This window comes from Oncorhynchus mykiss, chromosome 9 (genome assembly GCF_013265735.2).
Source record: "Oncorhynchus mykiss isolate Arlee chromosome 9, USDA_OmykA_1.1, whole genome shotgun sequence".
NCBI lineage: Eukaryota > Metazoa > Chordata > Actinopteri > Salmoniformes > Salmonidae > Oncorhynchus > Oncorhynchus mykiss.
The window spans coordinates 71833587-71856408 of NC_048573.1; the positions used below are offsets into that span (position 1 = coordinate 71833587).

At 41.3% G+C, this 22822-nt stretch overlaps 1 protein-coding gene across 1 annotated transcript in view; it reads right to left on the reverse strand.

The window, feature by feature from the left end:
- Nucleotides 1–617: 617 nt before the first annotated feature.
- Nucleotides 618–22822, reverse strand: part of LOC110532802 (potassium voltage-gated channel subfamily C member 1) — a 65545-nt gene continuing 43340 nt past the window's right edge. Inside the window, exons 2-5 of the mRNA XM_036988924.1 lie at nucleotides 21528–21671; nucleotides 17753–18548; nucleotides 14222–14452; nucleotides 618–1649 (exon numbers count right to left, since the gene is read on the reverse strand). Coding sequence (XP_036844819.1) covers nucleotides 1582–1649; nucleotides 14222–14452; nucleotides 17753–18548; nucleotides 21528–21671 — 1239 coding nt within the window. The 3' untranslated portion in view covers nucleotides 618–1581. The remainder of the gene's footprint in view (nucleotides 1650–14221; nucleotides 14453–17752; nucleotides 18549–21527; nucleotides 21672–22822) is intronic.

Here is a 22822-nt window from a genome sequence, read left to right on the forward strand (position 1 = left end):
GACTGACTACGGCCTGTCTGTTGACTGACTACGGCCTGTCTGTTGACTGACTACGGCCTGTCTGTTGACTGACTACGGCCTGTCTGTTGACTGACTACGGCCTGTCTGTTGGACTGACTACGGCCTGTCTGTTGACTGACTACGGCCTGTCTGTTGACTGACTACGGCCTGTCTGTTGGACTGACTACGGCCTGTCTGTTGACTGACTACGGCCTGTCTGTTGACTGACTACGGCCTGTCTGTTGACTGACTACGGCCTGTCTGTTGACTGACTACGGCCTGTCTGTTGACTGACTACAGGCCTGTCTGTTGACTGACTACGGCCTGTCTGTTGACTGACTACGGCCTGTCTGTTGACTGACTACGGCCTGTCTGTTGACTGACTACGGCCTGTCTGTTGACTGACTACGGCCTGTCTGTTGACTGACTACGGCCTGTCTGTTGACTGACTACGGCCTGTCTGTTGGACTGACTACTACCGTTAGGTTTTTTATTATTATCATTTTTGTTGTTGTATTTTTTTAACCCCTTTTTCTCCCCAATTTGGTGATTACAATCTTGTCTCATTTGCTGCAACTCCTCGACGGGCTCGGGAGAGGCGAAGCTCGAGTCAAGCCGCGCTTCTTAACATCCGCCACACTCCTTAACACCCGCTCGCAACAATGTGTCGGAGGAAACACTGTTCTACTGAGGACCGAAGTCAGCCTGCAGGCGCCCGGCCCGCCACAAGGAGTCGCTAAAGCGCGATGAGCCAACTAAAGCGAACCCCAGGCTGTAGTGATGCTGCAACACTGTGATGCTGCGCCACTCGGGAAGCCGTTCACCGTCATGTTTAAATCAAAACAAAGCTGGACTATATTTTTGCTGGGAGTCAGTCGGCTTGGAACAACAACTCGTACTTCTAATCCTGCTGTAATTTGTTCACAGTCACTTTTTTTAGACAATGCAAGTCCACACATTTTGTGTTGTATTTTAGTTAGTCAATATTTACCAATTATGCTTCATTGATGAAAGACTGCCGTTTTTTTTCTTTCTGAAACATCATATGGTTTCTGGTCTCAGGATTCTTCACAAGGACTATGAACTGATCGTATAGTGTATTGAACACTTTTAAAACAGAATCAGCAAATGCCATAGTGGCAATTTCTTGAAAACACCATTTGGAAATATTGATGTTTGATTGAAACTCAAGAGTATTAACATCAGAGGAGATGTTCAAAACACTCCTCAACTTTAGATATGTCCCTTAACATTAACGTTCACCTGATATTATTTTCTCAAGGTACATTATATGGTGCTAGATCATGCAATACAATACATGCTAAATGCTTGGAAAACAGACAGATGTGTGTACATACATAACTGTATCTTCTAAAGTATCAGATAGAAGGATTCTACCGCGGAGTTTGGTTACTTTGTACTCGACAGAAAGACAAGCGTTCTTCTTCTGGAACCTTCCGGGAACGATCCAGGAACCTTCACGTTAGTTAGAGAAGGGAGGGAGGGGCCTAAATCTGAAGCTTCGCCACCATGCACCCTGGTTCACGACCACTTGTCTTTCATCAATCCAAAATGGCTTTTTCAGGTCAGAGTGGTGATTTCTGGATGGGCGTAGAGCCCAGTAGCAGCCAGGATGTCTGTACAGCTTTCTGAAACAGAAAAAACAAACATTAGAGATAGGACAGTCAAACCAATGTTCTCTATATGTATATACGGTATGACAATGATGGAAGAGTTGGCAACAGCACTGTGGGACGATTTAACGTTCATTCAATATTGGGCCTTTGAGACAAATATCCTATATTCTATAGGACCAGAAATCCTTGGTGAAAAGGCATTGAATACAAGGTACTTGGATTTATGAGGACTAGACTGCACACGGACTGTAATGTAGCCAGTAGGAGGAGGCTGCTGAGGGGAGGACGGCTCATAATAACATCTGGAATGGATTTTCAGTGGGAATGGTACCAAACACATCAAACACGTTGGTTTCCATGTAGCTGATACCATTTCCATTGACTCCATTCTGGTCGTTGTTATGAGCCGTCCTCCCCTCAGCAGCCTCCACTGAATTTAGCCATATATTGAAATGAAGCCCTCAGGCCAATTCAAGCTTTACTGTTTGCAGATCATAACCTGGACCAGAGAGAGAGAGAGAGAGAGAGAGAGTCCAGTGCAAGCAGAAGCCTCAGGCTACGATGGTCTTGACCCTTATTTCTATTTGGTGACTATAAAGATGAACAGTCAGACTCTGTGAACGATAAAGCACTTCCTAAGTTCCTATGGATTGGTTTAAGGGGAAAAGCACATGGATCTCTATGGCTAAAAATAAGTATATCATTGTCCGCCATAACTCATTCTCCGAGGTAATAACACGTTGTCATATGTCAATAACCGTTCTTTGTGGCTGACGCTGCAGCTATTGCTTCCTGTCAACAGCTTAGTGGCAGTTGAATAGACTGCCACATCATTAGAGAGTCGTGTCACGGACATGAGGAAATTAGCAGGTGGTTGTCAGATCATTGAGAAAATGAGGTTTTAATGGGGTTGGAGGAATTCATTCATTAATGATACGTACCAATTTATTCTTGAAAAATATTATTTATAAATGCCTCATGAGCTTAGTTCAGCTGTTGTACCCCATCAGAACCCAAAACATACACTTGTTTTACTCTAATGTTTGTAAACAATTTACATTTAAACAAACACTGTATAGCCTCATAACATGGTTATAACTATAATGTTGATATCATGGATGGTCCTGTATAGCCTCATAACATGGCTAAACCTATAATGTTGATATCGTGGATGGTCAGTCCTGTATAGCCTCATAACATGGTTATAACTATAATGTTGATATCATGGATGGTCAGTCCTGTATAGCCTCATAACATGGTTAAACCTATAATGTTGATATCATGGATGGTCAGTCCTGTATAGCCTCATAACATGGTTATAACTATAATGTTGATATCATGGATGGTCAGTACTTGCATCCATAGCTCTATCTATTAATCTGATAGTGGTTGTATTTCTCCAGGCCCCTCCCTCAGCTTTTAACCAAAAACAGAGGAGGGGTATCAGCTTTGTTATTGTTTCAATTAAGGATTCTAGCTTTAGTGATATTAAGAATAATTGATAGGATTTATATAGCGCTTTTCCGGATGCTTAGAGCATTTGCCAAATGTTTGAAGTGTTTGATATTATATTGTGGACATTTGATTCCAGTGTTTCAGTGGTGCCTAAAGAGCAAGAGGTACTTTGCCTTCGTCTATACGTCGTTCTTCTGCCCTCGTGTTTCTCTCTGACATTTAACAGCTTCCTGCCATAATGCCCCCTCCCCTGACATATTATCCAGACCCTGTTTCCCCGTCTGCTTGATACAGACATTAGCCTGGCTCTTTACACTATGGCCATAGCACAACCCTGAGAGCAGAGCAGACAAGACCTGGGTTCAAATGAATACGGAATACTTTGAAATCTTTCATATTCGTTGAGCGTTTGCTTAAGCCTGTCAGGAATCCCAGATGTGCGGGGTTTAGGGATACCTCTATTGGCTCCACTTCGCCAGGCAAACTCAATCGAGCCAAGCCTAAGTATTTGGAATTATTTTGAAAATGTTTGAACCCAGGTTTTGTGAGCAGAAGCAGTTAGGGAGCGTTCAGTTGTAAAATTGATTCATTCACATAGGCAGCCACTTCTGTATACTACATGTGACTATTTTGGTAGCAGACAGTGAATTCTGATCTAATTAATTGATTTATAATAGTATTTTAATGCCGCAGTGCATATCCCAGACCTCCTAGCTGGATCATAAAATGGCCCCCCATTACCTGCAGCCCCTGTCTCCCTGCAGCTAATGTAAACTAAAATGTGAAAGCACATGTCTGATATTCCCCTTTAATAGGCTGGGATGTCATTACTCTCATACTCACCAGATACAGAGCTGAGGTATTGAATTACCGCTCTCCTTCTAGCCTCTCCCCCTCTTGCTTTCTTTTTCTCTCTCTCTCTCTCTCTCTCTCCGTCTGTCTCTCTCCTTCTCTGTCTCTCTCTCTCCTTCTCTGTCTCTCTCTCTCCTTCTAGCCTCTCCCCCTCTTGCTCTCTTTTTCTCTCTCTCTCTCTCTCTCTCTCCTTCTCCGTCTCTCTCTCTCCTTCTCTGTCTGTCTCTCTCCTTCTCTGTCTCTCTCTCTCCTTCTAGCCTCTCCCCCTCTTGCTCTCTTTCTCTCTCTCTCTCTCTCTCTCCCCTTCTCCATCTCTCTCTCTCCTTCTCCGTCTGTCTCTCTCCTTCTCTGTCTCTCTCTCTCCTTCTAGCCTCTCCCCCTCTTGCTCTCTTTTTCTCTCTCTCGCTTCTTTTCTGTCTCTCTCTCTCTCTCCCCTTCTCCGTCTCTCTCTCTCCTTCTCTGTCTCTCTCTCTCCCCTTCTCCGTCTCTCTCTCCCCTTCTCCATCTCTCTCTCTCCTTCTCCGTCTCTCTCTCTCCTTCTCTGTCTCTCTCTCTCCTTCTAGCCTCTCCCCCTCTTGCTCTCTTTTTCTCTCTCTCGCTTCTTTTCTGTCTCTCTCTCTCTCTCCCCTTCTCCGTCTCTCTCTCTCCTTCTCCGTCTCTCTCTCTCCTTCTCCGTCTCTCTCGCTCCCTTTTTCTCTCTTTCCTCACGGCTCTCTCTATCTCTTTCTCTCTCTTTCCCTCTGAGATGGTGGTAGAGCAAAGATTGTTTCAGTGGGCTCCTGTCTTTACTCAGCTTTCCTATGCTGTCTCTCGGGAGACAAAGAGACGAGCAAATCCATCAACGCACCACTTCATCCTTGTAGTTGACAACACAAGCCGTCATTACCTACGGAACGTTTACTACTACTACTGCTATTGTTGCTGCTAGTTTTAACTGAACAATGAGTTAGATCAGCCACCTTATTGTGTTTATTTAACCAAGCAAGTTATTGAGAAAACATTCTCTATTCCTATAATTACCTGACAACCTCAGCCACCTAAATAGGGCCTTCCAGAGCTGGGTTGTGTTCATTAGGCACCAAATGGTAGAAAACAGTCTAAAACAGGAAGGGACTATACCAATAAGAAACGCTCATTCTTTTTTTTTTTTTTTACATTTTCTGCTGAGTAATGACCTAATGAGCACGACCCTGCAGGGCCGGCATAAACAACATAAGCCCCCGGCCTATAACGCCAAATAGTATCCCACTGCGTCACAATGGGATTTGAGAAGCTACTAGCGTTCGTTTCTAGGGCCATTGCTAGAACATGCCAAATTCTGCCTGGCTATGTAATGAAGGAAAAAAAACATTTTTGTTTACATAGCTGGGATGAAAATAATCACATTTTGGCTGTAATGATCTCCAAAATCCTACGCATTAGCTCATCACACCGTTGATATAGCAACGACACTTTTTTGGCAGGCAGACCCTATTTGCCATGACAGGCCCCCAACCAGTTCTTATAAAAACTCAGTCAGTGTCTCAACTATCGAAAGTAACAATGATAATAATACACAAGGTGTCATTTATAATTTGAGTCTAAATTAGTTTTGTCAGCTTATTTATTGTTTTAGATTAGTAGTTAGTCATGCCAGCTATTTAAAATGGTAGTAATCATGGTCAAATACCCGACCGGGAACGCAGGGCCCAGGTGTTACGTCTCTCGTCGGAATGAGTGGACCAAAGCGCAGCGTGGAAAGTGTTCATGATTTTATTTATCAACGAAACACTCGAACAAAGTAACAAAACGAAAACGAAACAGTTCTGTCAGGTAAACAGATACTAAACAGAAAATAACTATCCACAAAACACAGATGGGAAAAAGGGCTGCCTAAGTATGATTCTCAATCAGAGACAACGATAGACAGCTGCCTCTGATTGGGAACCACACTCGGCCAAAAACAAAGAAACAGATAACATAGAATGCACACCCCCAAATTACCCCCTGACCTAACCAAATAGAGAATAAAACGTCTCTCTAAGGTCAGGGCGTGACACCAGAGGCCCTGACCTCCAGGGATCCCCCATTGATTTGCCAAATTGTATAGAAATTAGCTTTAAAACTGCAAAAATGTATTTAGCTGTAAAACTGCAACTTATTTTCTCTGCCCCATTGCAAAATGTGTAGAATTGCATGACATTTGTTATAAAACACAACCAAATCTCGCTTGGGGCCCCCAAAAGGCTATGGCCGGCCCTGCGACCGAGTAATGCTTGGGGCATTGGGCTGTGTTTAGATTACAGAGCAGCCTCTGTAGTGTTATGTTGATGGAGACGTCCAGATCCCAGTCAAGACTTTCCTCCCTGTATTGATCTCCTCATTCCTCTCCATGGATCTGTCTGTCTGTCTCTCTCTCTTTCTCATTATTTCTCTCTCTCTGACTGTCTCTGCTCTGTCTCTCTCTGTTTCTCATTATCTCTCTCTCTCTCTCTGTCTGTCTCTGCTCTGTCTCTCTCTGTCTGTCTCATTATCTCTCTCTCTGTCTGTCTCTGCTCTGTCTCTCTCTCTCTTTCATTATCTCTCTGTCTCTGCCTCTGTCTCTGTTTCTCATTATCTCTCTCTCTCTCTGTCTGTCTGCTCTGTCTCTCTCTGTTTCTCATTATCTCTCTCTCTCTCTCTGTCTGTCTCTGCTCTGTCTCTCTGTTTCTCATTATCTCTCTCTCTCTCTCTCTCATTATCTCTCTCTCTCTCATTATCTCTCTCTGTCTCTCTCTTTCTCTCTGGCTCTCTCTCTTTCTCTCTCTCTCTTTCTCTCTCTCTCTCTTTCATTATATCTCTGTCTCTGCCTCTCTCTCTCTCTCTCTCTCTGTCTCTCTCATTATCTCTCTTTCTCTCTCTTTCATTATCTCTCTGTCTCTGCCTCTATCTGTCTCTCTCTTTGGCTCTGACATGTCAGACAGGTAGGGGACAAAAATAATCCCAAGGCTTCTCACACAGAGGAAGAGGCTCAGTCTAGTTTTCCTTATTCAATCTTGTTCTGAAGGCAGCTCTACCACAAATTATTTCCAATCATAAGGCCAAAGTTAAGACCTTAAAGCTTAAAGATAAAATAAAGAAAATCCAAGGTGTGTCACAGCAGGTCCACACACATGAACAACACATCCCCTCTCCCCCTCTTGATTATAGTCCTAGAATGATTGTGGATTACATCAAGCAAAAACAATGGAACACTTTGAAGTTCCACCACCTTCCACCATGCTTGGCCAGGCTACAAACCAAACACTGAAATCTAATTTCATTTGATAAGGGTGTGTGTGTGTGTGTGGGGGGGAAAAGTTGAAAAGTCTTTACCTAAGTGACTCATCTGTACTAATATGTTTTGGCAGAGGTCTCACGACAATATCATAGGTAAATACGGCTCAGAACAAATACCACACACACACACACACACACACACACACACACACACACACACACACACACACACACACACACACACGCACACACACACGCACACAGATATGCAAGACCACACACATGCCTACACACACACACACACACACACACATACACACACATACAAACACACACACACACACACACGCACACAGATATGCAAGACCACACACATGCCTACACACACACACACACACACACACACACACACACACACACACACACACACACACACACACACACACACACACACACACACACCATCCCTTGATACAATTCAGCATGCTAAGGGGTGGTAAATGTTTGTTCAGGATGTGAGAAGTGAATCCATTACGTCCAAATATAGAGTCTGGTTGTCACTCCGGGCTCTGGGGACTTTGGGGAGCTGTGATGCGATGATATGCTTTTCACAGTGTGTGTGTGTGTGTGTGTGTGTGTGTTTCAGGCAGCAGCAGGCCTATTCAAGCAGAGAATGAGTGCTGCCAGTCTGACAGCCAGCTGGAAATGAAGGGAATTATTCTCTTTGTCTGTCTGGTCCAATGCCTCCAAGCCTCCTGTTTCAAATCAAACTGTTGATTTAAATGATAAAGAAACAATCATACACCCACAACATACACAGTATTGTGCTGTGTTGTCACTATTCACCTGAGAAGGTATACCATCACAATACAAACACTAGTAAATCTATTCTGACATATGTTGTGTCTCATTCAAAGCCTCCTAGCCTATAGGCCTCCAGGAGAGAAAGAATGAGAGGGGGCGTGGAGAGAGAGAGAGAGAGGGGGGGGGGGAGGGGGGAGTGGGGGGGAGATAGAGCGAGAGAGAGGGGGCGTGGGGGGGAGAGAGAGCGAGAGAGAGGGGGCGTGGGGGGAGAGAGAGAGATAAGGGGGGGGAGAGAGAGGGGAGTGGGGGGAGATAGAGCGAGAGAGAGGGGGCGTGGGGGGGAGAGAGAGAACTAGGAGAGGGACCGACTTCGGCGGAAGTCGTGACAGAAGCAGGTACGGGGACTAAAACATTTCATTATAACGGACAGAGACGAGACAGGAACAGAGTCAGAAACACATTCAGAAGACAAAAACAATACAATGCAGCAGTGGAGAACAGAGCTGGGGAACAGACACATATCGGGGAGGAGAAGAACATGTGACAGGTGAGCCCAATAACGCTGATGCGGATGACACGGGAGGGCAGGTGTGAGTAATGGATGGCAGGAGCGTGTGATGCAGGGTAATCTGGCGCCCTCAAGCGCCAGGGAAGAGCGGGAGCAGATGTGACAGTTACTGTATTTCTGTCATCCTGTTTATCTCTCTGGACAACTCAGTAGTTACTGTACTTCTGTCATCCTATTTATCTCTCTGGACAACTCAGTAGTTACTGTATTTCTGTCATCCTGTTTATCTCTCTGGACAACTCAGTAGTTACTGTATTTCTGTCATCCTGTTTATCTCTCTGGACAACTCAGTAGTTACTGTATTTCTGTCATCCTGTTTATCTCTCTGGACAACTCAGTAGTTACTGTATTTCTGTCATCCTGTTTATCTCTCTGGACAACTCAGTAGTTACTGTATTTCTGTCATCCTGTTTATCTCTCTGGACAACTCAGTAGTTACTGTATTTCTGTCATCCTGTTTATCTCTCTGGACAACTCAGTAGTTACTGTATTTCTGTTATCCTGTTTATCTCTCTGGACAACTCAGTATTTACTGTATTTCTGTTATCCTGTTTATCTCTCTGGACAACTCAGTAGTTACTGTATTTCTGTTATCCTGTTTATCTCTCTGGACAACTCAGTGGTTACTGTATTTCTGTCATCCTGTTTATCTCTCTGGACAACTCAGTAGTTACTGTATTTCTGTTATCCTGATTATCTCTCTGGACAACTCAGTAGTTACTGTATTTCTGTTATCCCGTTTATCTCTCTAGACAACTCAGTAGTTACTGTATTTCTGTTATCCCGCTTATCTCTCTGGACAACTCAGTAGTTACTGTATTTCTGTTATCCCGTTTATCTCTCTGGACAACTCAGTAGTTACTGTATTTCTGTTATCCTGTTTATCTCTCTGGACAACTCAGTAGTTACTGTATTTCTGTTATCATGTTTATCTCTCTGGACACCTCAGTAGTTACTGTTCCCTTCTTTGCGAGGCATTGGAAAACCTTGCCAGTCTTTGTGGTTGAAACTTTGTTTGAAATCCACTGTTCGACTTATGTATGTGTGGGGTACAGTTTACCACTATTATCGCACACAGAGTGAGTCCAAGCAACTTATTACATGACTTGTTAATCTAATATTTACTCCCGAATTTATTTAGGCTTTCCATAAAAAAAGGGTATGAATACTTATTAACTCGAGACATTTCAGCTTTAGATGTTTAATTAATTTGTAAAAAATTATAAAAAACATAATTCCACTTTGACATTATGGGGTATTGTGTGAAGGCCAGTAACACAAATTCAAGCTGTACAACAAAAAGTGGAAAAAGTCAAGGGGTGTGAATCATTTCTGATGGCACTGTATGGTGAGCAATATGTTTGGAACATCACATCACAATAAAATCAGTCTTGAATCGCAATACTCTCTTTCCATCAATTCGTTGACATATATGTTGAAGAGGGTGGGGCTTAAACTGCATCCCTGTCTCACCCCACCTCTCAGTGGTAAGAAATGTGTGTTTTGCCAATTTTAACTGCACACTTGTTGTTTGTGTACATGGATTTAATAATGTCGTAGGTCCCCCCCAACACCACTTTCCATCAATTTGTATAGCAGACCTTCATGCCAAATTGAGTTGAAGGCTTATTTGAAATCAACAAAGCATGAGAAGACTTTGCCTTTGTTTTGGTTTGTTTGTTTGTCAATTAGGGTGTGCAGGGTGAATACATGGTCTGTCGTATGGTCATTTAGAAAAAAGCCAATCTGACTTTTGCTCAGTACATTGTCTTCACTGAGGAAATGTACGAGTCTACTGTTAATGATAATGCAGAGGATTTTCCCAAGGTTGTTGTTGATGCATATCCCACGGTAGTTATTGGGGTCAATTCCACTTCAACTCCAGTCAATTTACAAAGTGGACTGAAATTCCAATTATCTTCAATGCCTTTCCATTCTGAATTGACTGTAATTTAAATTGAATTGACTCCAACTCTTCTGCATACAAGTAGATGTGTCATGGCCTCCGTCATGTGGTACATCACATCATATTATTATGTAGTAAGACACATTCTGATTGAACCCACATTGTCAGGTGTAGATGATTAAAAAGACACATTGTGATCTTTCTGCCCACCTCCAAAGGTCTAACTGTGTGGCACTGCATCTCAGTGTTAGAGGCGTCATTACAGACGTGGTTCGATTACAGGCTGTATCACAACCGGCCGTGATTGGGAGTCCCATAGGGCGGAACTCAATTAGCCCAGTGTCGTCCGGGTTAGGGTTTGGCCGGGTTTGGCCATCAGTGTAAATAAGATTTTTTTTTTAACTGACTTGCCTATAAAAATAAAAAAATTATTTATCATTATACCGGCCCCTAAAATCATTGACAGGTTGACCTAAAACAAATAAATACATCTTATTTTGAAATAATAATTTGCAAACAATTTGCATACCAGCTAATCTGATCACAATGCGGACAGTGGATGGATAAGAGACCTTTTGGTACAATGAGAAGACGTGACAAACCTTGAGCAAATAGTGATTGGATCATGTTTAGCGCAAGACTCTAGCTTCAGTAAATATAAAAGATAATCACATTGTATTTGACCAAACCAGAGCTCGTTACTGTATATAAACTTGTTATCAAAGTGAATGGTAAACCAACCCCATGGAACATTCATTCATTCCCACTGAGTAGGTGTGAAAGTTAAAGAGATTTAAATAATCCTCTACTATGTAGACACTCTCTGTTCTGATGTTACGAGATCAGTCTGGACTGACACACTTCTCTGTGAAAGTACACACACAGACACACATATTTCTGTCATCCTGTTATCCTGTTTATCTCTCTGAACAACTCAGTAGTTACTGTATTTCTGACTGTGCTATTCTTTCATTTTTGCAACATGAAATCACTATTAGTTAGCATGTGGAACATTCAGGGCCTAAACTCATCAACCTTTAGACTGAAGAGTTTAGCACTGGAGTTAAAAACAAATCTTAAAGATGTTGACGTCATCATTCTGCAGGAGACATGGTGTAAGGCTGACATTGTCACTCACTGCCTCACAGGCTACAGAGAGGTAATCATGATGTCACTGCCCCACAGGCTACAGAGAGGTAATCATGATGTCACTGCCCCACATGCTACAGAGAGGTAATCATGATGTCACTGTTCCACAGGCTACAGAGAGGTAATCATGATGTCACTGTTCCACAGGCTACAGAGAGGTAATCATGATGTCACTGCCCCACAGGCTACAGAGAGGTAATCATGATGTCACTGCCCCACAGGCTACAGAGAGGTAATCATGCTGTCACTGTCCCACAGGCTACAGAGAGGTAATCATGCTGTCACTGTTCCACAGGCTACAGAGAGGTAATCATGCTGTTACTGTCCCACAGGCTACAGAGAGGTAATCATGTTGTCACTGTCCCACAGGTTACAGAGAGGTAATCATGCTGTCACTGTCCCACGGGCTACAGAGAGGTAATCCTGCTGTCACTGTTCCACAGGCTACAGAGAGGTAATAATGCTGTCACTGTCCCACAGGCTACAGAGAGGTAATCATGCTGTCACTGTCCCACAGGCTACAGAGAGATAATCATAATGTCACTGTCTCACAAGCTACAGAGAGGTAATCATGCTGTTACTGTCCCACAGGCTACAGAGAGGTAATCATGTTGTCACTGTCCCACAGGTTACAGAGAGGTAATCATGCTGTCACTGTCCCACGGGCTACAGAGAGGTAATCCTGCTGTCACTGTTCCACAGGCTACAGAGAGGTAATCATGCTGTCACTGTCCCACAGGTTACAGAGAGGTAATCATGCTGTTACTGTCCCACAGGCTACAGAGAGGTATTCATGCTGTCACTGTCCCACAGGCTACAGAGAGGTAATCATGCTGTTACTGTCACACAGGCTACAGAGAGGTAATCATGCTGTTACTGTCACACAGGCTACAGAGAGGTAATCATGATGTTACTGTCCCACAGGCTACAGAGAGGTAATTGTGAGTCACAGAAACACAGATCTGTCAATAGAGGCAGGGACTCTGGAGGATTGATAATTTGGTACAAATCCAAACTACAAAATGTATTTGATCCCCTCAAAATTAGTAAAGATCACATTTGGGTAATATGCGCAATATACAGTACATCCCCCCTCAGAATCCCCATATTACTCAGAGGAGATCTCCCCCCCTCAGAATCCCCATATTACTCAGAGGAGATCCCCCCCCCCCCCCCCCCCCTCAGAATCCCCATATTACTCAGAGGAGATCTTCCCCACCCTTGAGGAAGAGACGTCCATTTCCAGGCCCATAGAAATCTGTGGGGACACAAATGCGCACACAGGAACACTACCTGATCTAACGAGCACAAGAGGGGAAGGCTTTATTACAGGCCATACTGTTTCTAACTGTCTTCATCTCCCCATAGAAACAACAGTGACAGCCCCGTCAACAACAACGGAAGGGATCTGTTGCAGCTCTGTAGAAACCTGGGTCTGTACTAGTGTCAATGGTAGGTTACGGGGGGACTCTATGGGGAGATTCACCTACTGCTCACCTCTTGGCCAGAGCACAGTAGACTATATGATTAAAGACCCTTTCTCTCTCATCTCATTCATCGTCAAAACACGAACACCTCTGTCTGATCACAGCCAAATTACCTTGTTCCTCAAAAGAACAGACATGGAAACAACCAGACATTCACAGCCCAGTAAGCTGTTCAACATCAGACATTCACAGCCCAGTAAGCTGTACAACATCAGACATTCACAGCCCAGTCAGCTGTACAACATCAGACATTCACAGCCCAGTAAACTGTACAACATCAGACATTCACAGCCCAGTAAACTGTACAACATCAGACATTCACAGCCCAGTCAGCTGTACAACATCAGACATTCACAGCCCAGTAAGCTGTTCAACATCAGACATTCACAGCCCAGTCAGCTGTACAACATCAGACATTCACAGCCCAGTAAACTGTACAACATCAGACATTCACAGCCCAGTAAACTGTACAACATCAGACATTCACAGCCCAGTAAACTGTACAACATCAGACATTCACAGCCCAGTAAACTGTACAACATCAGACATTCACAGCCCAGTAATCTGTACAACATCAGACATTCACAGCCCAGTAATCTGTACAACATCAGACATTCACAGCCCAGTAAGCTGTTCAACATCAGACATTCACAGCCCAGTCAGCTGTACAACATCAGACATTCACAGCCCAGTAAACTGTACAACATCAGACATTCACAGCCCAGTAAACTGTACAACATCAGACATTCACAGCCCAGTAAACTGTACAACATCAGACATTCACAGCCCAGTAAACTGTACAACATCAGACATTCACAGCCCAGTAAACTGTACAACATCAGACATTCATACAGATTGGTACAAAACAGCACAGAGGAAAACCAGAAAGAAACCTGGAACCAACAAATCCAAACACTCTTAGATAACTTAGTGGACACCACATCCACTCACATGGTTGTAATGGGTGTCATGGTTGTCATGGGTGTAATGGTTGTCATGGTTGCCACGGGTGTAATGGGTGTAATGGTTGTCATGGTTGCCACGGGTGTAATGGGTGTAATGGTTGTCATGGGGAGGATAAGAGGGTTCTGAATATTGGTTTGCGCCTGTATGCATGTCAACCTACCCGTGACTATGGTGTGTTCTCCTCCAGAGCAGGAGAAGTCTCCGGAGGTGAGCAGGAAGCAGGTTGCCTCTTTCTTGCTTTTCTTGTTCCCCCTGGCCGACCGGGAGTGTTCTCGACCGTCGCCGTGGCCGTGCCGTAGGTTCCACTTCTCGCTGGGTGACAGTGGCTGGGTCAGGCTGCACCCCTCATCCGACGACAGAGCCAAGTTGGCGTCTCCGTTCTGCTTGGAGTCTGACAGGAGGACAGGAGGACAGGTTTGGTTCATAAAGCGTAAGATCTAGAATCAGGTCCTCCCTGTTCATGTCATCTTTTTCATTTGGATATACAGGTTAGTTGAGGTAATATCTGTGTTTTTTATTCCATTTTTTATTTAACCTTATTGATACAGGTTTTCTCTCGTTGAGATAACATCTCTTTTCCAAGAGAGACCTGGTCCAATAGCAGCAGGGGGAACAACGTTTCAGACAAAACAACTTACATACACTAACACAACATTAAACAAATCAACATGTACAGTGCATTCAGAAAGTATTCAGACCCCTTCACTTTTTCCACATTTTGTTACGTTACAGACTTATTTTAAAATGGAATAAAAACATTTTTTCCTCATGAATCTACACACAATACCATAAATTGATTAAAAAAAAACACAAGTATTTTGACCATATGCTAAGAGACTCGAAATTAAGCTCAGGTGCATCCTGTTTCCATTGATCATCCTTGAGCTGTTTCTACAACTTGGTTGGAGTCCACCTGTGTTAAATTCAATTGATTCAACATGATTTGGAAAGGCACACACCTGTCTATATTAGGTTCTACAGTTGACAGTGCATGTCAGAGCAAAAACCAAGACACGAGGTCGAAGGAATTGTCCGTAGAGCTCCGAGACAGGATTGTGTTGAGGCACAGATCTGGAGAAGGGTACCAAAAAATGTCTGCAGCATTGAAGGTCCTCAAGAACAGAGTGGCCTCCATCAAACTGAAATGGAAGAAGTTTGGAATCACCAAGACACTTCCTAGAGCTGGCCGCACAGCCAAACTGAGCCATTGGGCGAGAAGGGCCATGGTTAGGGAGGTGACCAAAAACCCGGTGGTCACTCTGACAGAGCTCCAGAGTTCCTCTGTGGAGATGGGGGAAACTTCCAGAAGGACAACCATCTCTGCAGCATTCCCCCATCAGGCCTTTATGGTAGGGTGGCCCGGAAGCCACTCCTCAGTAAAAGGCACATGACAGCCCGCTTGGAGTTTGCCAAAAGGCACCTAAAGACTCTCAGACCAGAGAAACAAGTCTGATCTGATCTGGTCTGATGAAACCAATATTGAACACTTTGGGCTGAATGCCAAGCATCACGTCTGGAAGAAACCTGGCACCATCCCTACGGTGAAGCATGGTGGTGGCAGGCTAACCAGGATCAAGGGAAAGATGAACGGAGCAAAGTACAGAGAGATCCTTGATGAAAACCTGCTCCAGCGTGCTCAGGACCTCAGCCTGGGGGAGAAGGTTCACCTTCCAACAGGACCACGACCCTAATCACACAGCCAAGACAACGCAGGAGTGACTTCGGGTCAAGTCTCTAAATGTCCTTGAGTGGCCCAGCCAGAGTCCGGACTCAAACCCGATCGAACATCTCTGGAGAGACCTGAAAATAGCTGTGCAGCGACACTCCCCATCCAACCTGACAGAGCTTGAGAGGATCTGCAGAGAAGAATGGGAGAAACTCCCCAAATACAGTTGTGCCAAGCTTGTAGCATCATACCCAAGAAGACTTGAGGCTGTAATCGCTGCCAAAGGTGCTTCAACAAAGTACTGAGTAAAGTGTCTGAATAGTTAAGTAAATAAGGTATTTCTGTTTTTTATTTTTAATAAATTTGCAAAAAACATCTAAAAACATGTTTTGTGATGTCATTATGGGGTATTGTGATGTCATTATGGGGTATTATGATGTCATTATGGGGTATTATGATGTCATTATGGGGTATTGTGTGTAGATTGATGAGGAAAATTTGTTATTAAATCCAATTTAGAATACGGCTGCAACGTAACAAAATGTGGAAAAAGAGAAGAGGTCTGAATACTCTTCGAATGCACTGTACATGGCAAAACTGATGCTAGATCAGCAATACTGGGCTTGATTGAGCATGCCAGGCAAATTGGATCCAATAAAATATTGAAAAAAACTGCTAACCCCGCCCCTCTGGCACTCCAGACAGACTGGAGCAAACGATCAAACTATTGGACATGTTTTGAGTAGTATTTAAACCCTAAGTCACAGAAACAAAAAGTCTGCAGGAGACATAGCGATGGGTTTACAGTAGAAAGTCAACATCCCTTCAGGTTTTAGGGAAAGGTTGAGCCACAATGTCATTTTACCGGGAAAACACCATTTTGAACAAACTCATTTATTGGACAGCAGCAACCTTATAAGAAGATAAGTTAAAAGGTCCATGGCCAATTTCTCAAGCAAGAATTTTGCTAGGACTGTCTGGGAGTGTCCTGCGTGGGGAGGAGGAAACAGAAAATGTGCTGTTATTGGCCGAGAGGTTTGGAATTCGCTTTCTTAAAGGGTCTATTAACTCTAATTATGATGTCACCATGGGAGGCCAAAACTCCATCCCACCAAAACGGGCTTAAATTTCAGGCCCGTCTTTACAAACAGATCTCACACTAAAAGGGAATTATCATCATGTTCACGTCTTTGCAGTATTATTCCAACGTCATAGTGTGGAAATATATATAAAACACAGGAAACTCGCGTTTTTTGACTGCACTGGGACTCGGGGATGTAGACCGATGAATATACTGTATTTTGATAGTGGAGCAAGCAAAACGCTGACTCTGAATTTAACAAAAGTAGTTATTGTCTGAGAAAGGGTATATTCATGATTGTTTCAAGTTGTGTTACTGTGTTTGCGGCTAGGGACAGTAAACCTGGAAAGCTATGATACTATATGATTACAGTAAAAGGTAAATTATGTTACCCCCCCCCCCCCCCCCCCCCCGTTGTAAAAGAGCACCACAAATACTACCAGCATATCATACCTTATGTCAGTGAAGAACTGCAATACTGTAGTGATGTGTTCATTAGTAATGTGTTTAAGTGGATTGCGTGAGTTTTAAAAAAGGGTGAGTTGAATATGGTTTGAATGACTTGAATGAGTTATGAGTCTGAATGGGTTGAATCAATTACATATCCCCTTTACTTCTTTCCCATTATGGCACCAAAAGGATTTAGTGAAGGGATAAGTGCACAATGAAAACGGTCTATGAACGTTTCAGCGTGAATAAAGTGGTGGTGGTGTGATGTGTAAAGGGAGTTGTGGTTTAAAAAAGGTTGAATGAGGTCTGAGCTTTTAATGGGGTGGAATGGTTGACGGTTTGAATAAATTAAACATCCACTTGTCATTGTGGCCTATGACATATCATAACGATGCTTCAAAAAAACCATTAGACTAAATAAAATGTTAAAAGGGATGAATTAGTACGGTGGAATATTTGGTATTTCAAGAATCGAATTTGAATTGGTCTCTGACCTGAGCGGTTCCTGTTGATATTCTCCTCTGCAGCCAGCGGCCATGTATCACTCTGAGTACTGTCCCTGGGAGAGGTAGCGACAGACTTCCCGAAGGAGGGCGTGTCCGTGGGAGCGTCCGGGTTCGGATTGTGTGCTTTCTTCTTCTTAGGCAGCTTCTGTTTAGCCATGGCCAGGGAGTAGTACATCCCAAAGTTGTTGACTATAACAGGCACGGGCATGGCGATGGTCAGCACCCCCGCCAGGGCGCACAGCGCGCCCACTATCATGCCCAGCCACGTCTTGGGGTACATGTCCCCGTAGCCCAGGGTGGTCATGGTGACCACGGCCCACCAGAAGGAGATAGGGATGTTTTTGAAGTGGGTGTGTTTAGAGCCGCGGGGGTCGTCCGGTTGGGCCCCTATCCGCTCTGCGTAGTAGATCATCGTGGCGAAGATGAGGACGCCCAACGCCAGGAAAACAATAAGCAGGCAGAACTCGTTGACGCTGGCTCTCAACGTGTGGCCGAGAACCCTCAGACCGACGAAATGCCTGGTCAGCTTGAAGATCCGGAGGATCCGGACGAAACGGACTACCCGTAGAAACCCCAGGATGTCGGAGGCTGCTTTAGAGGAGGACAGGCCGCTGAGGCCCATCTCCAGGTAGAAGGGCAGGATGGCCACGAAGTCAATGACGTTTAACATGTTCTTGATGAAGAGCAGCTTGTCGGGGCAGCACACGATGCGGACGAAGAACTCAAAGGTGAACCAGACCACACAAACACCCTCCACCACGGTCAGAATGGGCTTGGTCACCACCTAGAGTAGATCACATTATACATGAGATTACACATTATATTATACATTAGATTAGATTACAGATTAGATCATACATTACATTAGATTATACATTAGATTAGATTATAGATTTGATTATACATTAGATTAGATTATACATTAGAATATACATTAGATTTGATTATACATTAGATTAGATTATAGATTAGATTATACATTAGATTACACATTAGTTTAGATTATAAACTAGATTATAGATTAGATTAGATTATACATTAGATTAGATTATACATTAGAATATACATTAGATTAGATTATACATTAGATTATAAATTAGATTAGATTATAGATTAGATTATACATTAGATTATATATTAGATTAGATTATACATTAGATTATACATTAGATTAGATTATATATTAGATTAGATTATACATTAGTTTAGATTATAAACTAGATTATAGATTAGATTAGATTATACATTAGATTAGATTATACATTAGAATATACATTAGATTAGATTATACATTAGATTATAAATTAGATTAGATTATAGATTAGATTATACATTAGATGATACATTAGATTATATTATACATTAGATTAGATTATATATTAGATTAGATTATACATTAGATTATAAATTAGATTAGATTATAGATTAGATTATACATTAGATTATATATTAGATTAGATTATATATTAGATTATACATTAGATTAGATTATACATTAGATTAGATTATACATTACATTAGATTATACATTACATTAGATTATACATTACATTATACATTACATTATACATTAGATTAGATTATATATTAGATGATACATTCGATTAGATTATACATTCAATTATACATTAGATTAGATTATACATTAGATGAGATATTAGATTAAACATTAGATTTGATTATTCATTAGATTAGAATATAGATTGTATTATACATTATATTATATTATACATTAGATTAGATTATAGTTTTGATTATACATTAGATTAGATTATACACTAGATTATACATTAGATTATAGATTAGATTATACATTAGATTATATTATACATTAGATTATATTATACATTAGATTAGATTATAGTTTTGATTATACATTAGATTAGATTATACATTAGATTAGATTATACACTAGATTATACATTAGATTAGATTATACACTAGATTATACATTAGATTAGATTATACACTAGATTATACATTAGATTATACATTCAATTATACATTAGATGAGATATTAGATTATACATTAGATTTGATTATTCATTAGATTAGAATATAGATTGTATTATACATTATATTATATTATACATTAGATTAGATTATAGTTTTGATTATACATTAGATTAGATTATACACTAGATTATACATTAGATTAGATTATACACTAGATTATACATTAGATTATAGATTAGATTATACATTAGATTATATTATACATTAGATTATATTATACATTAGATTAGATTATAGTTTTGATTATACATTAGATTAGATTATACATTAGATTAGATTATACACTAGATTATACATTAGATTAGATTATACACTAGATTATACATTAGATTAGATTATACACTAGATTATACATTAGATTAGATTATACACTAGATTATACATTAGATTATAGATTATATTATACATTAGATTAGATTATAGATTATATTATACATTCGATTATAGATTATATTATACATTCGATTAGATTATAGATTATATTATACAGTAGATTATAGATTATATTATACATTAGATTAGATTATAGATTATATTATACATTCGATTATAGATTATATTATACATTCGATTAGATTATACATTTGATTATACATTAGATTATACATTAGAATATACATTAGATTAGATTATAGATTAGATTATAGATTAGAATATACATTCGATTGGATTATACATTAGATTAGAGATTAGATTATATATTAGATTATACATTAGCTTTGTTTATACATTAGAATATACATTATATTAGATTATACATCATATTAGGTAACACATTAGATTATAGATTAGATATTAGATTATACATTAGATTATAGATTAGATATTAGATTATACATTAGATTATACATAAAATTAGATTATAGATTAGATTATACATGAGATTATATTATAGATTAGATTAGATTATAGATTAGATTATACATGAGATTATATTATGCATTAGCTTTGATTATACATTAGATCAGATTATAGATTAGATTAGACATTATATTATTGAATTTAAATTCAGGGATCATTAAAGTATCAATACAGTTGAAGTCAGAAGTTTAAATACATTTAGGTTGGAGTCATTAAAACTCGTTTTTCAACCACTCCAACACTTTCTTGTTACCAAACTATAGTTTTGGCAAGTTGGTTAGGACATCTACTTTGTGCATGACACAAGTAATTTTTCCAACAATTGTTTACAGACAGATTATTTCACTTATAATTCACTGTATCACAATTCCAGTGGGTCAGAAGTTTACATACACTAAATTGACTGTGCCTTTAAACAGCTTGGAAAAGTCCAGAAAATGATGCCATGGCTCTAGAAGCTTCTGATAGGCTAATTGACATCAATAGAGCCAATTGGAGGTGTACCTGTGGATGTATTTCAAGGCCTACCTTCAAACTCAGTGCCTCTTTGCTTGACATCATGGGAAAATCAAACGAAATCATCCAAGACCTCAGAAAATAATTGTAGATCTCCACAAGTCTGGTTCATCCTTGGGAGCAATTGTACATCCTTGGGAGCAATTGTACAAACAATAGTACGCAAGTATAAACACCATGGGACCAGGCAGCCGTCATATCGCTCAGGAAGGTGTTCTGTCTCCTAGAGATGAACATACGTTGTTGCGAAAAGTGCAAATCTATCCCAGAACCAAGATCACCTCCTCAGTGTGGTTCCCACCACTATACGTTCTGTTGTACATACAGTAGTACTACGTAGAGCCTATTTACATCTAAGTATCTCTCTCACCTTCACCAAGATCACCTCCTCAGTGTGGTTCCCCACCACCACGCGTTCCGTGTGGTTCTGCAGGTCGTTGAAGTACTCGTGAGTCTCCAGGCAGAACGTAGTGATGGAAATCAGGATAAAGAACAGAGAGGCAAACGCTATACCCTGCAACGAGACAATCAATCAATAAATCAATCAATACATTGACACATCAAATCAAACACTTGACAAATCAAATCAATTAAATGTATTTATAAAAGTCAATTTTACATAAGCAGTTGTCAGAAAGTGCTTTCATAAGTACGAAACACTCAAAGTCAGTGAGAGGAAACATGTTGGACAGGACATAGTTACAGGACACAGATACATACTAGTTACTATAGTAACGGCATTGTACTAGCAGAGTAACGGAGCTGAGCATTTTCTGCTATTACACAAACGCAGTAGGGACCGTTGCTTTTATTCCACACTGTTACTAATGTAAGGTGTTACTGAGAAATATACAGATAACATGATCCATTGTACTTACAGAGGATCCATTAAAACTGTTAGAGAGAACACAGTTACTCGTCTACAGCTTTTATTTCAACATTACTGGCTGATTTCTGTTGTTTTCACTTCAGCAAGCTAACAATTATTCTGTAAAAATACAAGTCCAGGACAGTCACACCACAGAACCAACAGCAGGCAACAGTCACACCACAGCACCAACAGCAGGGAACAGTCACACCACAGCACCAACAGCAGGGAACAGTCACACCACAGCACCAACAGCAGGGAACAGTCACACCACAGCACCAACAGCAGGGAACAGTCACACCACAGAACCAACAGCAGGGAACAGTCACACCACAGAACCAACAGCAGACAGCAGGGAACAGTGACACCACAGAACCAACAGCAGGGAACAGTCACACCACAGAACCAACAGCAGGTAACAGTCACACCACAGTACCAACAGCAGACAGCAGGGTACAGTCACACCACAGAACCAACAGCAGGGTACAGTCACACCACAGAACCAACAGCAGGGAGCAGTCACACCAACAGCAGGTACTACACAATTGATGATGTAAAGCTAATGGTTAACAAGGGCGAGAGGATGAATCTGGTCAGCATTCACAAACAGATCACACTCAGACCAGAAAACAACGCAGATTCCAGAGCAACAGCCTCTATAATCTGGCAGTGCTGTAAAACATCATCTAACCAGCCATCAGCCTCTATAATCTGGCAGTGCTGTAAAACATAATCTAACCAGCCAACAGCTTCTATAATCTGGCAGTGCTGTAAAACATCATCTAACCAGCCAACAG